Source organism: Pan troglodytes, chromosome X, assembly GCF_028858775.2.
Source record: "Pan troglodytes isolate AG18354 chromosome X, NHGRI_mPanTro3-v2.0_pri, whole genome shotgun sequence".
Classification (NCBI taxonomy): domain Eukaryota; kingdom Metazoa; phylum Chordata; class Mammalia; order Primates; family Hominidae; genus Pan; species Pan troglodytes.
The window spans coordinates 100,861,110-100,878,826 of NC_072421.2; the positions used below are offsets into that span (position 1 = coordinate 100,861,110).

The 17,717-nt window shown below is 38.3% G+C and overlaps 1 protein-coding gene across 1 annotated transcript; it reads right to left on the reverse strand.

Annotated features, from left to right (window-relative positions):
• Positions 1-4,431: 4,431 nt before the first annotated feature.
• Positions 4,432-6,553, reverse strand: TCEAL8 (transcription elongation factor A like 8). The gene is given in 3 exon segments (NM_001252003.2): positions 4,432-5,443; positions 6,031-6,103; positions 6,504-6,553. A coding segment is annotated over 1 exon segment (354 nt). The 5' UTR covers positions 5,406-5,443; positions 6,031-6,103; positions 6,504-6,553; the 3' UTR covers positions 4,432-5,051.
• Between the last annotated feature and the right edge of the window lie 11,164 nt (positions 6,554-17,717).

The window sequence follows — 17,717 nt, forward strand, 5'->3', positions numbered from 1 at the left end:
AAGTCTATGATGCATGAATGGATTTTGGCTAGCACAGTTTTACACATTGTAGGCTTCCAGTAAATATTTGTTGAATGAGTAAATAAATGAAATGTGAACTTGGGAGCCTCAAGAAAATGCAACCAAAGGCATAGCCTTCCATTATTTCTCTACACTTACATATTTTTAAAGTAGTGCTGGAAATCAGTTTCATAATGGTCTTTGAAATTTATGTTTATTACTACTGTATATTTTTGAAAATTAACATAACTTTATTGGAGAATATTTAGAAAGTAGTTATGAATTGCCACCATGTGACCAAAGACAGAACTGCAGCATAAATTTAGTTGACAAGGGAAAGTGGCAAGCAGATAGTATAGAGAGGGGAAGCTTCTTAGCCAGGACCCACAGAAATCTGACACTTTACCAGGTTATTCTTAGAAGTAAGATGAAACAGGTAGCAAATGACGAATTGGAAGAGCTAACAGCCCCTATATCAGCTAAAGCAAAAGGAGAAACGGAATTATACTGTTTTCAACTTTATGACTATTTTTCTAATTATAAAAGCTCCACACGCTCACTGAAAAAAATAAAACTGGAAATACAGAGGATGAAGATGAAACTATAAATTTCCTATAATAATGTCACCTAGAAATATCCACTTCAAGTATTTTGATATTTATCCTTAAACTGTGTGTGTGTGTGTCTGTGTCTGTGTGTTCTGAAGCAGGTTTTTTCCATGTTAATGATATATTTCTATATTATATTTTGCAATTCATGATAGTTAAGATTTTTCCTCATGATTTGAAATTTTTCTGGCAGGTAACTAAATAAAATGGAAATGTGGAGGGAATTTTTTTTCTCATCCTACAATAAAGAAACAGCATCGGAGTGCATAAATAATGTAAATATTTATAGAATTCAATTATTGTTTTTCAATTCCAAATGAATGACCATTATTATATTTAGCTTATATAAAAGTTGCTTCTTTTATGCAAGAAAGAAGATTGGATGAAAGGAATGAGATTAGGCTTTTGCTTTAGAAGGTTGGCATGGGGTCAAGAAAGCACAGACTTTTTCAGTTCCTATTTGAGTATTATGTTAATATCATCTGATGACAATGATGATGACGATGACGCTGAGATAATGATGACTGCGGATCTAACATTCTCTGAAGGCCTATTATATGCCAGGCATTTCATACAGTTTTCTGCATTTACTTCTCACAATACGGTCTTGTAGGTTATATATGGTCATACTCATTTTATAGATGAATGAACCAATTTGACCTCACACTTCTTATGAACAGGAAATCCAATTCTTTTGCTATTATATTGGGTCCACCCTTTTAGATGACGGACTTCCAGGGCAAAGTAACTGATTATGTCAAATCTTCTCATTATGTGACCTGTCCCCAACCAGAATCCATTGAATATTCACTGAACACCATCCCTTGATGATGATGATGATGATGATGCTGTTGACAGCAATGATGGTGGTAGAGAGGACATTTTCTGTTTGACCTAAGAGTCTTATGTCTGGGGGCTACATGAATGGCCAGGTCTCTCAGAAGGTAGTTATCCTCCAAGAAAGAGGATAAATAATTTATACAAGGTCACATACCAATAAGGAGAAGAGCCCAAATTGGAACCCAGGTTTATCCGACACTACGGCCATATACTTAAATCACTTTTTTCCTTCCTAAACCCAAGGATTTGAAATTCATCTTTGTCTTATTGTTCAAACAATCCTTTAGGCTGTCAGAAATTTGGTAATGTTTCCTCAGATGACAGACCTAAAGAGCAAGGCTCATAGTTGGATTACTTTCTGCATGATCAACGCCTTAAAAAGGCATCTTCACACCAATTCAGTTTGACTGTCCTGACCCCCAAGTCGTGAGCTGGGCCTGCAGTGCATGTGGGTTTTCAGATAGGAGGGGACACCCGTTTTCTCCTGAGTTATAAGACCACATGTCTTTGCAAGTTCCCTTTACCTGGGGTCTCCTGTGCTTCAGGGCCTGGGCTGGCTCAGGCATCAGATGCACTGCACCAGGAAGACACAGAGCTAAAGTCCTTGCAGAACCAACCAAACAGGCCAGGGCACATCGAGGCCCTTCTGGGAGTCTGTGCAAGGTGGGTGGGAGAGGGATGGGTGAGGTTTTGTGTGCTGTCTAACTCTGTTTTTGCCCCAGTTGTCTTGTGGGCTACTTCACCGAACTCTGAGAGAAGGGTCAGCCCCTTCTGCTTCAACCCCAAGTTACCTGGTCAGACCTGTTCAGACCTGTTCAGACATTTGCTTGCTCAAAGATTATCCCAACCAATGTTTTCAACTGGGAAGTTATGGAGCTTTTTCTTTTCCCCTACAAAATGTTCCCCAGAAGAGAAAGGGAAAAGGAGGGAAAGGCAAAGTGCTCTGACCTGAAATAGGACAGTCATCCTCCTCCACATGTGTATGTCCAGGATAGCCTGGCCATTAGCCTTAGGAGAGCCTAGTACCTGCTGCAGACTGGAGTGGAGGGACAAAGTCAGAAGAGTTGCTTAGGCCAACCCTTTAACATCCTGTCTGAGCACCACCCTCTGGGGGCTGTGCGGAGGATTTATCCTTTCTCGTAAAACTGGTTCCGGTGAACCTGGAACTTTATCTCACTCCAGCTAGAATTCTAGTTTGACTAGCGCCTATCAGGCTGCCATCACCTTGAAGAATGGTCTGGAGACATGAAGATTCCCTGCAAATGACATCATACAGTGAAAAAATAGAAACAGAAGAAAGCCAAGGGCGCAGGGTTGGCTCAATTATTTTTTGAGATGATTACTAAAAGAGAATTTTGAATTTATTTCTGATACATTTTACTCATATTGGAAGGAGGCAATGCATGGCTAAACATGGTGTTCAGTCAATAAAAAGGCATCTTATGTTACATTCCTCCCCCTAGCTTTTTATCTTGTCTTTGTTAACACGAACCTTTTAAATTTTATGTATAGATGTGTCCATCTTTTCCTTTAAAAATTCATACTTAAAACAATAAATGCTTGTATAGGCCTTCTATTTCCTGAATGTCAGTAAGCATTCACCAAGATTTCCTGCCAATTATTTTATAGTTAATATTTGTAATAATGAAAAGCATACTGTATTACTAGTGGTTCTCATTCTTCAGTCCATATCATTATCACCTGGAGGAGTTTGCAAGCTATAATTTTACAGTCTACCTCCAGAATGTGGGTCAGTGGGCCTTATGTGGGGCCCAGACATCAGCATTTTCAAGATGCTCCCCAGCAGATTCTGATGCAGGTGATTATGTGAGATACTTTTATAATAAAACATTTAGAGTACAATCAATTCTCTGCCCTGTTTCTTCTTGGAATTGCTTGTCATAACTCTAGAGAAATAAAGACTTGTAGATTATTCAGCGAGTAACCTAATTTGGACAAACCTACTAGCTCTTAGTAGCAATCAAAAAATCAATTAAATATTAAAACACAATGTGCCAGTTAAACACATACAAGTATTCATATGTGGGATACCAAGAGGAAGAGACAGTCTTTGCTTGTTCTACAGGGGAAATATAATCTCTAACATTTATATAGTAGCATTCTACTTCAAGTACATTTACAAGGTTCTTACTGACTTTGAAAGTTTTTTTAACCACAGGTCAACAGAAGAGATGGAATTAAGGGGACTGTTCCTTAGATCTGTTCCCTGCATCACTTTGTGCAATTTATATATGTTCCCCAGCAGTCTTCTGAACCAGTAAGTCAGGCCTGCCCAGGAGCCTTCAGGAAGAGATCATCCCACGAGGACAAAACCTCATTCCTTAGACTTAGAGCAAAAACTGTGATTACAACATGTCTTTGACTCAAACTTATACCCCAGTACAAATCCCAAATGGAGTCATCACATCTGACTCCTATGGAGAAGAAGGGTCTTGTGATTGAAAACAGAAGGGTTATTTTGCTAAGGGCTCTGAAAGACCTTGTGGCCCAAGCAACCCTAGAGAAGTCCCACCTGTGTTAAGTGTCACTATAAAGCAGAGAGAAGCTTTAGAAGACAGTGAAAGTTCAACCTACTGAGGACTCCAGGGAACTCGGTGGGGTTTTGGCCCTCAAGGACTGCAGTGCATCAGCAGTAGTGGGGCCAGCAGGGAGCACAGCACTCAGCAGAAGAGGCAGCAGTGTTGGGCAGGCATGGCAGGACCCAGGGGAAGAGACAGGGTTCAATAGCAGAGGACTGATAGGGAAGCCCCCACCTCTGCCTACTGGACTTGATCCTGAGTACAAGTTGCATCATGCCAGGCCCTCCCTTAAATATTGGTGCTTCTATAGTGGGTTGGGATTCCGTATGCACAGGTGGGAACAAGAGCTCACTGAGCACAGCTGTTACTGCCTCATTTCTTCCCCACTGCAGCCCTGTGAAGCAAATATTTTCCCCATGAAAAGACTGAGTCTTAAACGTGTGTATCTGTAATAATTGCCAGTTTATTCCTCTGGCTAAGAGATCCAGAGGTAATTTGAGGTTTACATTTCTTTTTAAAGTTCTTTCATCAAGAGTTTAGGTGCCCCCACTGCCCTCATAAGCTGGTTGCAAATTATTTGACTCTTACTTGTAAAAAAAATCCTTAATTCTTTTTGTGTGTGAGACACGTGTTCATTAAAAAGTACATATAAGCAAAAAGAACAAAAAGAAGAAAACAAAATTTCACACCACACAGAAATAAGCTTGGTTAAGTTTGTGATATATGTTATATGGATGTATGTATACACACACGCACACACACAAAGTTTGGAATTTTATCCTACATATGTGAGCTGATATTAAATATGCTGCTTTGCCATAACCTGTTGTGTTTTACTTTACAACATGGAATGAACATATTCCCATGCAAATGTGTGAAAGTTTCCAATTGAAAAATAGACCTGGAAAATGGGTCAAAATCCAATGAGATGCTGGTACCAAGGAAACTACCTAAAACAAAATTTCATCAGATGATTAAAAGTAAAATGGAGGTCAAAGATACATCAGAAAATGCTAACAGAAAGAAAGCTGGGGCCAGATTTTAATATTAGGCAAAAATGAATTCAAGGCCTAAAGCACACAGGATAAGGACGGCTGCGTGAATGTCTTTGCTTCCAATGCATCATCACAAACTTGTTTCTTACTCTTCTTATCTCTTCCCTAAGCCTTTCAAGCTCATCTACTCCTCTTATCATTTCTTCAGGGTCCAAATGCCTAACGGGTGTGTCCTCTTTAAATCCCTGGCCAGGCTGATTCGGCCCTCCTCTGGGGTTTCCTTCTGCTTCCTGGCTTACACCTTCTTCGGAAGGTTGAGGATTTCCTTCTGCCTCCTGTGGTACATCCTCCAAAGGGCGATCTTCCTCGGCCTTTGGCATGTTCTGTGGTTTTCCCTCATTTTCTTCACAAGACTTTTGCATATTGAGTATTTTTTATTTCCTTTTTGAATAAATTAATCCTAGAAAACAAGGAAACAAAACTACTAGATTCCAGGCAAACAGACCAGCAGTCAGAGTATGGGGTCCCATAGCGACTGGCCTTTTTTGACTCAGTACCCTAATTGTCAAAAGTTTTCCAACTAGAGAAAGCTGGATCCTCAGGCTCAGAACTCCCCTGACTCCACCTCCCTTCCCGCCCCCTTTCGTTCCAGCTCCATCTTTCTCCTCCTGCTCCTGCCCACCATCTTCCCAGCAGGCCCTGCTACAAGCCTCTCCTAATACTGAAATGGGAGCAGTACGGAAGCAATTAACCCTTCTCCCGCCTCTGGTCTCCAACACTCCCGCCCTTCAGACTTTCCCAAGCCCTCTCAACCTCCAGCCTCTCACCTGAGACGGCTGGTCCAGTCTCTGGCCTCCCCTCCCCCTTCAGCGTCTCTTAAGCCTCCTCCTCCCCCGCCTCATTTCCGCTGCAGGCTCGGCACCGGCCTCTGGCACTTAATCCGGATGGGGAGGGGCTGCTGCGACCCCAGGATGTGCTTTGGTGTCACTCACACTTCCACCCCCACCCAAAGAGACCTGAAGCAATTGCACCTTTACAAAAACTGACCTGCAGGGATTCAGGGGATTTTCCTCTCTCTTCCCTCACCTCGATTTGTGTCGCGCCCAAAAAGCCAAATATCCTGCAGACAGATGGGAGTGTTTGGTGAGCAGACTAGTACCTGGATCACGGGTCCCTTTCATGATTCTAGGCCATGTTGGTGTAAAGTTTCCCATGTCCTCATCCTCGCCCTCCTTTTATGGCAACCCCGCCCTCCTCCGTGCCCACCGTTTTTCTGCAAGCAGGGAGTAGGAAAAGCAAGTTTCTTCCAAACAGTTTCTATGTCTCTCTCTCAGGACCCTTAATTAGCTACCCTTCTCTCTCTCCACCCGCCATCCCCCACCAAACAGCCCCAAATTTCCTGCACAAAATGGGAGTTTGGCGGAACAGAAGTGGGGAAAGCAGTGCCGGCCCCGCTTGCTTTCTGCTCTCGGCCTCCTCGACCCCAGGGTCTCCAAGTCAGCGCCCACGTTTATACTAACCTGAAAGGATCTTGGGCACTTTTCTCCTTCTCCAGCAATAAGGAGCTGCTACAGGGAAACAGGCCCTGGACTATAAGGACTTCTGCACACGTCGACTCCTGGTCACGTGAGAGTCGCGTCATCACTGAGCTCGAGTCCCCAGTTACCCCTCCCATTAACACTGCAGCCCGCCCGCTGCGTTCCCTCCACTTGATACTGTCAATCTTTTTTCGTATTTGCCAATCGGAGACAATAAACTGTTATCTTCGCCCTGGAGTATTTATTCGCCTTTCTCAGATTACCAGGAGGATCAGCCTTTTAGGGGTAATCGACCATTTCTCCTTCTTTGAGGAATCATCTCTTTCTTCTGCTCCCAATACTCCCACCTCCCCTCCTCCAAGACCCCTACAGTCCACCATTTCCCCTGGAATCCTATCCAGCATTGAAATGGGCAAAGGTGGTAGATCGGGAAGAGGGGGCTGGAAAAGAATCTAAGGTTGAAAGTGGAGGATTTGACTAATCCTCTTGAATAGTTTTCTGTTGTGTTCTATGTTTTCAGCAATCAGCATACTTTTAAAAATGGTATCAGAAAACGGATGCCTCATAAGCAATATGTAACACTTAATATGAAGGACAAATTAGTTATATCAATGTGTAAGACTTTGGAAAAGTTTTCTAATGGCTGGAAATGAAATGACAATATTCACAACATATTGATGTGTTAGAATTTTTTAAAATCTTACCAAACAGCACTTAAAAAATTGACTCCCAAATTAATGTGTGGAAGGAGGCCCAGTTTTCTCTTGTTAGCAATTTTGTATAGGTAATCTACTACTCTTTCTATTTCTGGCAGAACTCAAGTTATCAAGTGTTGGATGTCTGATTTTTTTCATTGATGACCACTGGTGGCATCCACTAAGGTTTCACTTGGAGGCTTCAGACAGACTTCCTCCCCATTTCCTCTATAGGATTCGGTATCTTGTTAATCAGATAAGTCCACAGAAAAGCCTGCTTTCCACTGAGTAAAATTCTTTTGGAACTCAAAGTAGTATGTTTCTTGGAAAACATTTTGTTGTTGGGAAATAACTCATATACTCATGAAACACTCAGAAAAGAGAATTCTCTGTATCTCACCATCAGGCTTGAGGCTTCTTTGCATGGCATTTTCATTCATGGCACTCTTGAGATAGTCTGGTATCATCCACTGTGTCCCATTAAAAGAACTATTGACATGCGTAATTGTTATGATTAGAAAGCAAAGAGAACAACATTGCTGTAAAAAATAATATTAAGCAGGAAACTGATATCCCTGCAACTCAGAATCCACTGGTACTTGGAAGGATGGTGGTGCCTGGAGTGGCATTCTGGCCAATGGAGCCAGCTGGAGAGTCAGAAGAAGGCATAGGGGGTCTTTTGTCTAGGGTGGTCACAGCAGGATACCTTAGCCAACAAGAACACCCACCAGAGAAGAGAAAAGAAGGGTTGGAAAAAATAAATATTTTTTGGACTTAATGATTTATAGTTGAAGCATGACAAATTTCTTCCACACTTGAGGGATAAATGTTCTATTGTTTGAGAGAGAGCTTTTAATATAAATATAACTAGCAAATTATAAAGATTTAATCATTGCCTATCACCAAATGTTTCCACTCTTTTAAATGTAACCATTTAGTGAGGAACAACTCTGATCTTTTAAAAGAAAAATTATCAGCAGCAAAATGGACTTTGTGTGTGTGTACACTTCTATGAAGTTTAACCAATGTATAGATTTGTTTAACCACCACTGCAATCAGAATACAGTTCAATCACCCCCAGAAACTCCTGCATGCTGTCTCTTGTAGTCCTATTTGACTGCCTTCCCTAAACTCTGGCAACCACTAATATATTCCCCATTACTACACTTTTGTCTTATTCAGAATATTATGTAAATGATTTCATTTTTCAATTTTTGTGCACTGGCTTCTTTTGGGACTGGCTTCTTTCACTCAGCATAATGCCCTGGACATCCATTTGAGTTGTTGCATGTATCAATAGTTTATTCTCTTTTTTGCTGAGTAGTATTCTGTTATTTAGCTATTCCACAGTTTGCTTATTCATTCACCTGCTGAAGGACATTTGAGTTGTTCCCAGCTCTAAGCAATTATGAAAAGAACTGCTGTAAACATTCATGTACAGATTTAGGCCATTGCTTCACTTCTGGACTTCCTGCCTCCAGCGCCTCCCTCTCTCCCTTTAATCCACCTTACACATTACCTTGTCCCTGCTTTCAACGGTCATTCTCCTGCTCAGTGACCCTGGATGGTAACCGCACCACTCACCAAGTAAATCCTATACTCCGTATCTTGACATTCAGCCTCCATCAGAATTGAACCTCAGGACATGTTTCTAGCCTCATCATCTCCTTCTCTGCCCCATCCAAAATAAACCCTTACTTCATTGTCTACAGAAGCAGTGAGATCAAATTAAAAATTAAAAACTAATAATAATAAACAACCCTTAGTCACTGTGCCCAAGCATGCCTTATACTTCTCTCTTTGTCCTTGTTCGTCATTATCTTGTTCCTGATTGCCCTCCTCTTCCTCCTAGATCCTGGTGCTGCTCATTCTTAGAGGTCAAGACCTAATCACCCAGCCTCTGAAGCTGGAAGTGATCTCTCCCTCCTCTGTCATTGCTGCACATGAAATCTGCACCCTTCGTGTAACCCTTAACAAAGGTTACCTTGTACCTTTCCGTGTGTGTGTGTGTGTGTGTGTGTGTGTGTGTGTGTGTGTGTGTGTTGGGGGTGGAGGGTATCTAACCAGGAAGATGGTCAGATGTGAGTTGAGGGTAGGGAGCAAGGCTTCTTTAGTGGCTCTAGTAATGTTAAACAGTGGGTCTCTCAGAAATCTCAGGGTCTCAGAAAGAGCTGTTTGCCATTTGGCTCACAGACAAACTTCATTTTGCTTGCACAAAATTGAAGCAGAAGTTTTATTGTACTCTCCTTTACTTATTCTGCTTTACATATAGCCACAGCAATATTAATACCATGTTTATGGAGCTATTGGCAAAGGTTATTGACCTTGTCTTCCTAAATACTCACAGTAGAGATTAGTTAGCTCACTGGTACACACCTGACAAAGAGCCAGGTGATACAGGCCTTCACCTTCATCCTTGTTCCGGGGCAATTTCAGTGTGTCAATATAACACTCAGCTACCTTTGAAATTAAGTCAATCAGAGTAGATTTTAAATATAAGTAAATTTTTGAAAATAGCATTCTACTGAAGTAAAAACTATCTTTTTAAAAAGGAAAGAAAAAGGTGTACACATTAATTTTAACAATAAGGATATGAATTCTGGAGAGTAGAAACCCTGGGCCTCTGAGCCAATCAATGTCCTGTTTTTGTGCACCAAGAGAGCACTAGAGATAGTTCCAAAGTCCAAAGTCCTTCAGGTTATGTGAGAGGAGGAGAAAGCAGTCAGCATTTTACCATTTGAGTATCCAGAAAGCTCTTATATAAGACTATAGTATCCCGAATATTGTTTTCTATGTTCCTTCCATAGTCTTGTGTTCTGATACTCTATATTTAGCAACTCCTCCTGCATTTTTTTTCATTGCTCTTTCAAAGGTCATCCCATAGAACTTGAGCTGACCATTCTTATCTATCACTTCTTTAGCATGATCTGTACGGCTTGAAAGCATCACTCCTTACATAGCAAAGTCTTCCCCAGATCCAAAGTTTTAGCCACCAGATCCTAAGGTGTGCACTCCAGCAGCCTCCATCTGAGATGATTTGCCCCTTCAGAATGAAAGCAGATTCAGCACATTCCATCACTTTGCACAACCAAGGGTAGTCCACCAATGTTTTGGTGCAACTGGTACACACAGAGCCTGGGCTTATATCTACTTAGATTGTTTGTGCTCCAGAAAGAAGAAACTCTTCTGCCATCCTCCGTCACCACATTCCCTGACATAATGGTATGTTTTTCAAGTTTGGCAACAATACATTTCACAACGTATCTGGATATTCTGCAAAATATCCAGAATAGTCACTGGCCACATTTAGGTAAGTGAATATAACTTGAAGCACAGCTTGTATGATACTTATGATCTTTTCCACATGATTCCGTACACTGCCTGAACTCACAGCTAAATGCTGCATACAGTGTAGATGATTGTGACGAGAAGTTTCTAGTTATCCAGAACATAATGCTTATGAATTGCTATGAATCTAAAGTGCTGTGTCATAACTACTGCCATTTCAAATGTCCCTGAGTGGGTTTACTTGGACTTATTTTTCTGAGACAGAGTTTCACACTGTTGCCCAAGCTGGAATGCAGTGGCATGATAACAACTCGCTGCAGCCTTAACCTGCTGGGCTCAAGACATCCTCACGCTCGGCCTCCCAAAGTGCTGGAATCACAGGCCTGACCATCATGCCTGACTGCTTAGACTTTTAATATGTAACAGCATCCTCAAGATCCACCTCAGCAAGATTTTTGAGATTGCTTTTCTTAAGGCTTGAGGTCTGCATCTATGTAGAGGATCATGCTGGGTTGGTGGAGAAGCACATCTCAGCTGGCTGGGCAACTCTTTCCTGTGGCAGAAGCACAGTTGTGGGGGAGAGTGTGCTGTTGCTGCAGATCAGGTGCTTTTAAAAATTCAGTTTATAATGCAAAGAAAGCTTTATCTGACCTCTTGATTCTGCATTAGTTGCCAGTGCTACATGATTCTTTAGTCTCGGTATTTACCCATCCTAACACTTTCACCCTGTTTTGTTGGCTTTCTACTTTGTATCCCTCTCTAGTCTCCAAGTGCTACAAGGACAAAAACTATATCTGGTTCAACTTTGTAAATCATTCCAATGTGGAAATGTCAAGTTGGTGGAAACAATTAAAATTTCCATTAATATGGGAATTGTTAAATAAATTATAGTGTGGAAATTTTTCAGATACAAAAAGGAGTAAAATTATGCACACATAGTGACGTGAAATTGTATTAAAGCTATATTTTTAGTGAAAAAAGTGGCAGAACACTATTTAGAGAATAGTTCCATGCATATATACATATAACACATACATATCTATGTATGCAACTAGTTTAGTAAATAGTTCCAATTTTTGATATAAATATGGAATTGTTTCATGTTTTTCTAGAAATTGCTGTCAATTGTGATCTGTCAAACCCCCCTTTCTCACTAGATAATAAATTTCTTTAATGACACGTTCACTTATTTCCTCAACTATTAGGTCACTTTCATTCATTAAGAGCTTTATTTTGAGTTCTTAAGATTCAGTCTGTACCAAAGGCATCCAAAGAGAAGGAAAAAGAAGTCTGGTCTATTTTTTAAACGTTTCATTTTGAAATAACTTTAGCTATAAGGAATGCCGCAGTTTCCATATACCTTACACCCAACTTTGCCTAGTAATTATGATACATTTATAAAAACTAAGAAGTTACCATTTGTGCACTGCTATTAAATAAAAACGATTCATTCACCAGGTTTTCTACTAATGTCCTTTTTCTGTTCCAGGATTCAATTCAGGAAACAATGTTGCATTTAGCTAACATGTCTATTTAGTCTACCCTGTGCCAGTTTCTTGGTCTTCCCTTGTTTTTCATTACCTTGACACATTTTAAGAGTGAGGTATTTTGTAAAATGTTCCTCAGTTTGGGTTTTCTGATGTTTTCTTATGATTAGATTGGGATTTTTGATTTTGAGAAAGAATGCTACAGAGGTAAAGTGCCCTTGTCTTCTAATGTCAGGATTATATGATATTAGAACGAATTATCACTGGTGATGTTAACTTTGGTCATTTGGTTAAGGTTCTCTTCTGGGTTTCTCCACTTGTAAAGTTACTACTTTTCCCTTTTCATACTCTTATTTGTTAGAAGCTGGTTTCTAAATGTAGCCCATACTAAAAAGGTGGGGAATTAAACTCTACCTCCTAGAGAGAGGAGTGTCAGTGAATTTGTGAATATATGCTTGAAAACAACTACAGTAATCAATAAATACTTGGGGGCAAATAATTTAAGACTATGCAAATATACTATGAATTTTACCTGTAGCAATTACTAACTACTATGATGTGCTGATGGTGATTTTTTAAAATATCCCTCATTCCTTTTACATTTAATATTTCAAATTACCCCGTAAGAAGACTTTCCCATTCTCCCCCACCCTATGTATTTATTGATACAATTATTTGTTTCTGTCAGTATGACTCAAGGATTTTTAAACATTCTTTAGGCTATAATCCAATACTATCATTTGTTATTGCTATTGCTGTTCAAATTGTTCGAGCCTTGGCCATTGGGAGCTCTTTCAGGTGGGCTTTCTTTCATCCTTTTTCTGTCTCCTTGCTTTCTGGCACTACAAGATGTACCAGGTTCATCTTTTATCTTCCTTTTCCCAGCCCTTTGATCAGCCATTTCTCCAGGGAGTCTTGGTTACTTTAATTGGATAATCATATTTAGTAATTAAGATCTGGGCGTTGATTGTGCTGGTTACTATTAGGGTGTCATTGATTCTAGGGCTTCTCAGTTGATAGATAGAACAAGTAGATACATGTGTATATGTATACTAAACTGTTTATACACACATACTTGCATATATATTAATTATATATACACATATATAAGCTCATACTGACACATTGACTCTAATCCATTACCACAAGTATTCATCTAGCTTTCTCATCTCTTGCTTATTTTTACCTTCTATCTCTGGCAGTGAGAAACCTGGTTCTTCTTGTCTATCATTTATTTACTTATTTAATTCTAGTGTATACAGTAGTTTAAAATGGCTATCATGTACCCCATGAGAAATAAACTTCCCAACCAGAATACAACATTTATGTAGTTTTTTCTTGAGCTTTACAGTATGCAGTCAAAACAGTGGTTTCCAAAGCAAATTAGGTCAGCCCCTTTTTCCCACACCCTTTTCAGTGAAGTTATGTCATACATCTGTGATACAGTGAGATTCATGTGCCACAGTATGCTTTCCATTTTGGGTTCCCCCTACATTTTTAATTGACATAAAGCAAAGTCACCTTTCATGTTTCGGTGGTTCTGTGGAATTCAACACATTCACAAAGTCATGCATCTACCACCATAGTATCTATACAGAAGAGTTTTAGTATCCTGAAATTTCCCTTGTGTGGTGCTTTTGTAGTCAGCCCATCTTCCCATCTCTACCCCTGGCAGCCTCTGTTTTGCATCCCTATAAATTAGCCTTTTCATAATGTCATGTAAATGAAATTGTACAATACACATCCTTTTGAGTCTGGCTTCTTTCACTTAGCAATATCCATTTGAGATGCATACTTGAATCAGTAGTTTGTTCCTCTTCATTACTGAATAGTATTCCATTGTACAGATGTACCACAATTTGTTTATATTTTCACCAGCTGTAGAACACCTGGGATATTTCCAGTTTGGAGAAATTATGAATAAAGCTGCTATGAACATTTCTGTACAGGTTTTTGTATGAACATATATTTTAATTTCACTTGGGTAAATACCTTGAAGTGTCATTGCTGGATTGTGTGGCAATTGTATGTTTAACTTTATAACAAATTGTCAAAATGATCTTTAAACTGGCTGTAACATTTTGCATTCCAAAGAGCAATGAATGAGAATTTCTTTTGTTCCACAGCCTCGCTAGAATTTATTATTTTTTCATTTGGGGATTTTCATTTGTTTGTTCACTTTATACCATCCTAAGTTTACAGTATCTGTTTACAGATCTGTTTGTGGTTTTAATATGTATTTCCCTCATTACTCACGATGCTAAGCATCTTTTCACGTGCATATCTGTTGTCTGAATATATACTTTAATGAAGTCTCTGTTCATATCTTTACTTCCCGTAGCCTTTTTTGGGGTTTGCTTTTCTATTATTGGGTTTTAAGAGTCATTTATTTCTTCTGGATAAAAATCTTTTATCAGATATGTGATGTGCAAATATTTTCTTCTAGTGGGTGGCTTGTATTTTCATTCTCATAACAGTGTCTTTCATGAAGCAAAAGTTCTTAATTTTCATGATATCCAGTTTTTAAAGTTGTTAGCTTTTGGTATTATATCTAAAAACTAATCACCACACCTAAGATCATATAGATTTTCTCCAATATTTTCTTCTAGACATGTTATAATTTTACATTTTACATTTAGGTCTTTGATATATTTGATTTAATTTTTGTGCAAGATATTATGTATGAGATAAGGTTCATTTTTTGCAGATAGATGTTTAGTTGTTTCAGTGTCATTTGTTGAAAAGACAATTCTTTCTCCCTTGAATTACCCTTGTGCATTTGTCAAACATTAGTAGACTATATTTGTGTGGGTTTATTTCTGAGTTGTCTTGTTTCATTGATCTATGTACCTACTATTTTTCTGTTACCAAACCATCTTGCTTAATGTAGCTTTATAAAAAGTATTGAAATTGGTTAGTGTGTGTCCTCCAATTTTGTCCTTCTTTTTCTGTATGTTTTGGTTATTCTATTTCCTTTGACATTTCATTTCAATTTTGCAACTAGCTTGTTGATATCTACAAAAATGCTTGCTCTAATTCCATTACTGAGTATATACCCAAAGAAATATAAATCATTCTACTATAAAGACACATGCACACGTATGTTCATTGCAGCACTATTTACAATAGCAAATACATGGAACCAACCCAACTACTCACCGTGATAGACTGGATAAAGAAAATGTGGTGCATATACACCATGGAATACTATGCAGCCATAAAAAAGAATGAAATCATGTCCTTTGCAGGGACATGGATGAAGCTGGAAGCCATCATCCTCAGCAAACTAACACAGGAACAGAAAACCAAACACCACATGCTCTCACTCATAAGTGGGAGTTGAACAACTAGAACACATGGACACAGGGAGGGGAACAACACACACTGGGGCCAATTGTAGGGTGGGGGCAAGAGGAGGGAGATCATTAGGGCAAATAGCTAACGCATGCGGGGCTTGAAAACCTAAATGAAGTATGTTGATAGGTGGTGCAGACCACCATGGCACATGTATACCTATGTAAAAAACCTGCACCTTCTGCACATGTATCCCGGAATTTAAAGTAAAATACAATAAAATAAAATAAATAAAAATTAAAAAATTTTTTAAATGCTTGCTCTGATTTTCATTGGGATATACACCAAATTGAGAAGTACTGACTTCTTAATAATGCTGACTCCTCCAATCTATAAACACAGAATGTTTCCATCTTAAAATGTCTTCTTTAATTTCTTTTTATCAGTGTTTTATTGTTTTCAGTAAACAGGTCCTTCACACACTCAGTTAGATTTACGCTTAAGTGATCCATTTTTTGGTGCTATTGTAAATGGCATTTAAAATTTTTTAAATTCTAATTTTTCATTTTTTGTATATAGGGATAAAATTGACAGGTTGACCTTATATCCTGTAACCTTGCTAAACTCACCTAAGAGTTCTAGACTCTTTCAAGAATTCTTTAGGATTTTCTGCATAGATAATCATGTCTGTGAACCCAGTTTTATTTCTTCTTTTCCCATTTGTATGTTTTTTATTTGTTTTTTCTTGCCTTACTTCATGCACTAGGACTTCTACTACTGTACTAAATAAAAGTAGTGGGAAATTAAAAAAATTCCAGATGGGAAAGAAAGGAGAAAAATGATGTCTGTTTGGAAATTATATGGTCTTGTATATAGATAATAATAAGGAATACACTAAATTTATGGATCTATAGGTTCAATGCAGTCCCTATCAGAATCCCAGCTGGAATTTTTTTTAAAGAATTTGACATGCTAATTCTAAAATTCATATGCCATTGCAAGGAACCCTGAATATCAAAAAGTTTTCAAAATAAACAAAACAAGAAGAAACAAAGCAGCAAAGTTGGAAGGAGTCACACTTCTGATTTCAAACTTACTACAAAGCACAATAATCAAGACAATGCAGTACTGGCATAAGGATGGACACTTAGATCAATGGAATAGAATGTAATCTGTAGATCAATGGAAAGTATTAGTATTTTAAAAATATTAAGTCTTCCCATCCTTAAACATAAGTTGCCTTTCCTTTTATTTAGATCTTTAATTTCTTTCAACAGTGTTTTGTAGTTTTCAGGTTACAAATTTTGCACTTCTTTTATGAATTTTATACCTAAGTATTTCATTCTTTTTGATGCTATGGTAAATTGAATTGTATTCTTAATTGCATTTTCAGTCCAATTATTGATTCCATATACAAACACAATTGGTTTCTGTGTGTTGACTTTGTATGCTACAACATGCTAAACGTGTATATTAATTTTAATAGTTTATTAGTTTATTCCTTACTGTTTTCTAAATATTAATACAAGATCATGTTACCTCCAAATAGAAATGTTTTCTTCTTCTTTTCCTATCTGATTGCTTTTTCTTTCCATTTCTTGCCTAATTGTCCTGTCTAGAACCTCCAGTATGATGTTGAAAAGCCGTAAGAGCAGATATTCTTGTCTTTTTCCATATTTTAGGGGGAAACATCCAATGTTTCACCACTAAGTATGATATTAGTAGTGGGATTTTTTAGATGCCCTTAATCAAATTGAGAAACTTTTCTTCTATTCATAATTTGTTGCATGGTTGTTGCAATCAGGTGTTGGATTTTGTTGAACTATTTTCTGCATTTTTGGAGAACAGTGTGGATTGTTTTTATTCTATTGATATAGTTAGCTTACAGTATTTTTTCAGTGTTCAAATTTTATTTTTAATCTTGTGCTTAGTTTTTCTATTCATCATTCAAAGTAGAATATTGAACTCTCCAATTATTAAGGATAAATTGTCAATTTTTTCTGTAAATTCTGTCACTTTTTGCTTCATTCATTTTGGGACACAGTTGCTAATTGCATATATGTGTAATACTTTTGCATCTTTCTGATGGATTGCATCGTATTTCTGATGAAATACATCTTATCACTATAAAATACCATGCTTTACCTCTAGTAATATTTTTTATTTTAAATTCCATTTTGTCAGATAATAGTGTATCTACTCCAGCTTTATTTTTGTTGTTTACAGTATGTACGTGTGTGTGTGTGTGTGTGTGTATATATGTGTGTGTGTGTGTATATATATGTGTGTGTGTGTGTATATATCCTTTTATTTTCAACCTACTTGTGTCTTTAAATCCAAAGTCTGTCTTCTGTAGACAGCATATAGTTGGATCTTTTTAAAAATCCAGTCTGACAATCTCTGCCTCTTGTTTGAATTGTTTAATCCTTCAC